General features: G+C 40.7%; 1 protein-coding gene across 1 annotated transcript in view; it reads right to left on the reverse strand.

Annotated features, from left to right (window-relative positions):
• SPATA5L1 (spermatogenesis associated 5 like 1) overlaps positions 1 to 1,971 on the reverse strand; it is a 13,435-nt gene that overhangs the window by 9,895 nt on the left and 1,569 nt on the right. The window contains exon 2 of the mRNA XM_019504153.1: positions 382 to 570. Within this exon, the coding sequence (XP_019359698.1) occupies positions 382 to 570 (189 nt within the window). The remainder of the gene's footprint in view (positions 1 to 381; positions 571 to 1,971) is intronic.

Genomic DNA, 1,971 nt, shown 5'->3' on the forward strand with positions numbered 1-1,971 from the left:
TGCTATCATGTATTCCCTTCCTTAAAGACCAGCACCATAGATCCATCCCATGCCTACCCTGGCTGGGCAGAGCCTACCCCAGCCCCACTCCTCCCTCACCGTGGGGGGCATTTATCTGCCCCTGCCCCCCCCCCCCAACAGACTTACCAGTTGCATGCAGCTATACTGCAAGTCGGATCGGTATCGGCTGATATGCCTCCTTAAAAAAAAAAATCAGCCATCGGTATTGGCCCCCAAAATCTCTATCAGTGCACCCCTAATTTTGAATATTCTCATCCCTGAATTATTAATTTTCCTGAACATTTACACTACAGGGCATTAGTGGGGGGAAAGTCCCAAATGTGAGTTTTTTCTGATTCAGAAAGTATCTTGAGTCCATACCATATGAGAGCAGCGGAACACAGCCTGCATGGCAGCCTCTCGGCAGAGTGCTGTAAGGTCCGCTCCAACATATCCAGTCGTTATTTCTGCCAGGTTAAGCAAATCAACATCAGTAGAGACAGGCATGTTAGAAGTAATCAACTGTAGAATAGACTTTCTCTGCTTAAGTGTTGGCGTCCCAATGATAACCTAAAACAAATACAGCAAACAAATATTCCCAGGAGTTCCTATATTTTTCTTTCTCTATCTTTAGACAAGTCACCACGCTGTGTCTCACACTCCGGCAGTGTAAATTGAGGGGCATGTTTCCTGTTTCACAGGGACTAATTAATAGGTTATCCAGTACTTTGAATATCAAAAGCACTATACAAGTAAAGACATTCATGGACCCAGAGGGACAGACTTCCATCTTCAGCTCCCTCTGTGCAAAAATGAAGTTTATTTCCTACCTATGGGGACTTTTTACCATCTTGTACCATCTACACTTTTCCCAGAGCCTGATGCAGGGACTTTGATCCTGAAAGCTTGCAGAAAAGGACAATTTTCTTGCCATCTTCCAGGTGGTCTAATAAAAGGTATCATTTTGGAACCAAGAGTTCTAGTTTCTTGTATGTCTATACGAGTGATAGATTTAAATACAGTCAATTTATAATTATTTTTCAGGTGAGTACTATTTCAGTTAATAGCTCATTTATAAAACAATTCTGCAGCCACCACCATCTAAAAAGCTACACTTTGAAGATCATCTCAAAATTAAAATAAGTAGCAAAATAATAATTTCTACACGACTTAAAAACACAAGCTGGTGATTATACACTTTTCTGTAAAAAACAACACCACACAATGCAGGATTCAAGACAGACAAAAGGAAAAGAAAAAGAAAAAGAAAAAGAAAAAAAAAAAAAAAGAAAAATTAATACTTCATCTCCTATGAAACTGAGCTAACTACATTTTTAATAAGTAGAATAAACTAAAATTGCAATACTCAGCCTCTGGCCCGTGAGGCTGTGTCATCCAGCCCACAGGGCTCCCCATGGGTCCAGGAATTAGGTGGCATAAGAGCAGTGGCAGCATTAGTCACCACAGTTTCCAGAGCTGAACGACACAGACCTGCGTGATGGATCATGAGGGTGTGCAGGGTCGCACTGCCTGCAGGATTTAGTCTACAGACTGGGACTGCACCACTCACTGAAGGCTAAGTGTCACTGAACTAAAAGTAGATGCTCCCCAGAAACAATCTGTAGCATCAAGAGCTTTGTAGGTACAGAAAACAGAGACAAGTACATAAATTACAGGAAACTTGTTAAAGTAAGACCAATCAAAATCTGTTTAAGTTTTAGGGTCCACCATCTTGCAATACACCTATGTACTAAGCCCTTCACAGGATTAAAGAGCTATTGAGTTCATGCAAAGACAATAAAGCGAACAAAACTGCATCACAACATGCAATTAGGTAGTTGAAGGATATGCACTAATTTTCAGTCACAGATAGATAACTGTGAGAGTTCCTAAATTCCTAGTAAAGATAACATGCCATATTTTGTAAAAATAATGAGGCTGTAACATAAACTTGTATTGCAGCCCTCTGCT

This window comes from Gavialis gangeticus, unplaced genomic scaffold, assembly GCF_001723915.1.
Source record: "Gavialis gangeticus isolate Ggan-Ray unplaced genomic scaffold, GavGan_comp1, whole genome shotgun sequence".
Classification (NCBI taxonomy): Eukaryota; Metazoa; Chordata; order Crocodylia; family Gavialidae; genus Gavialis; species Gavialis gangeticus.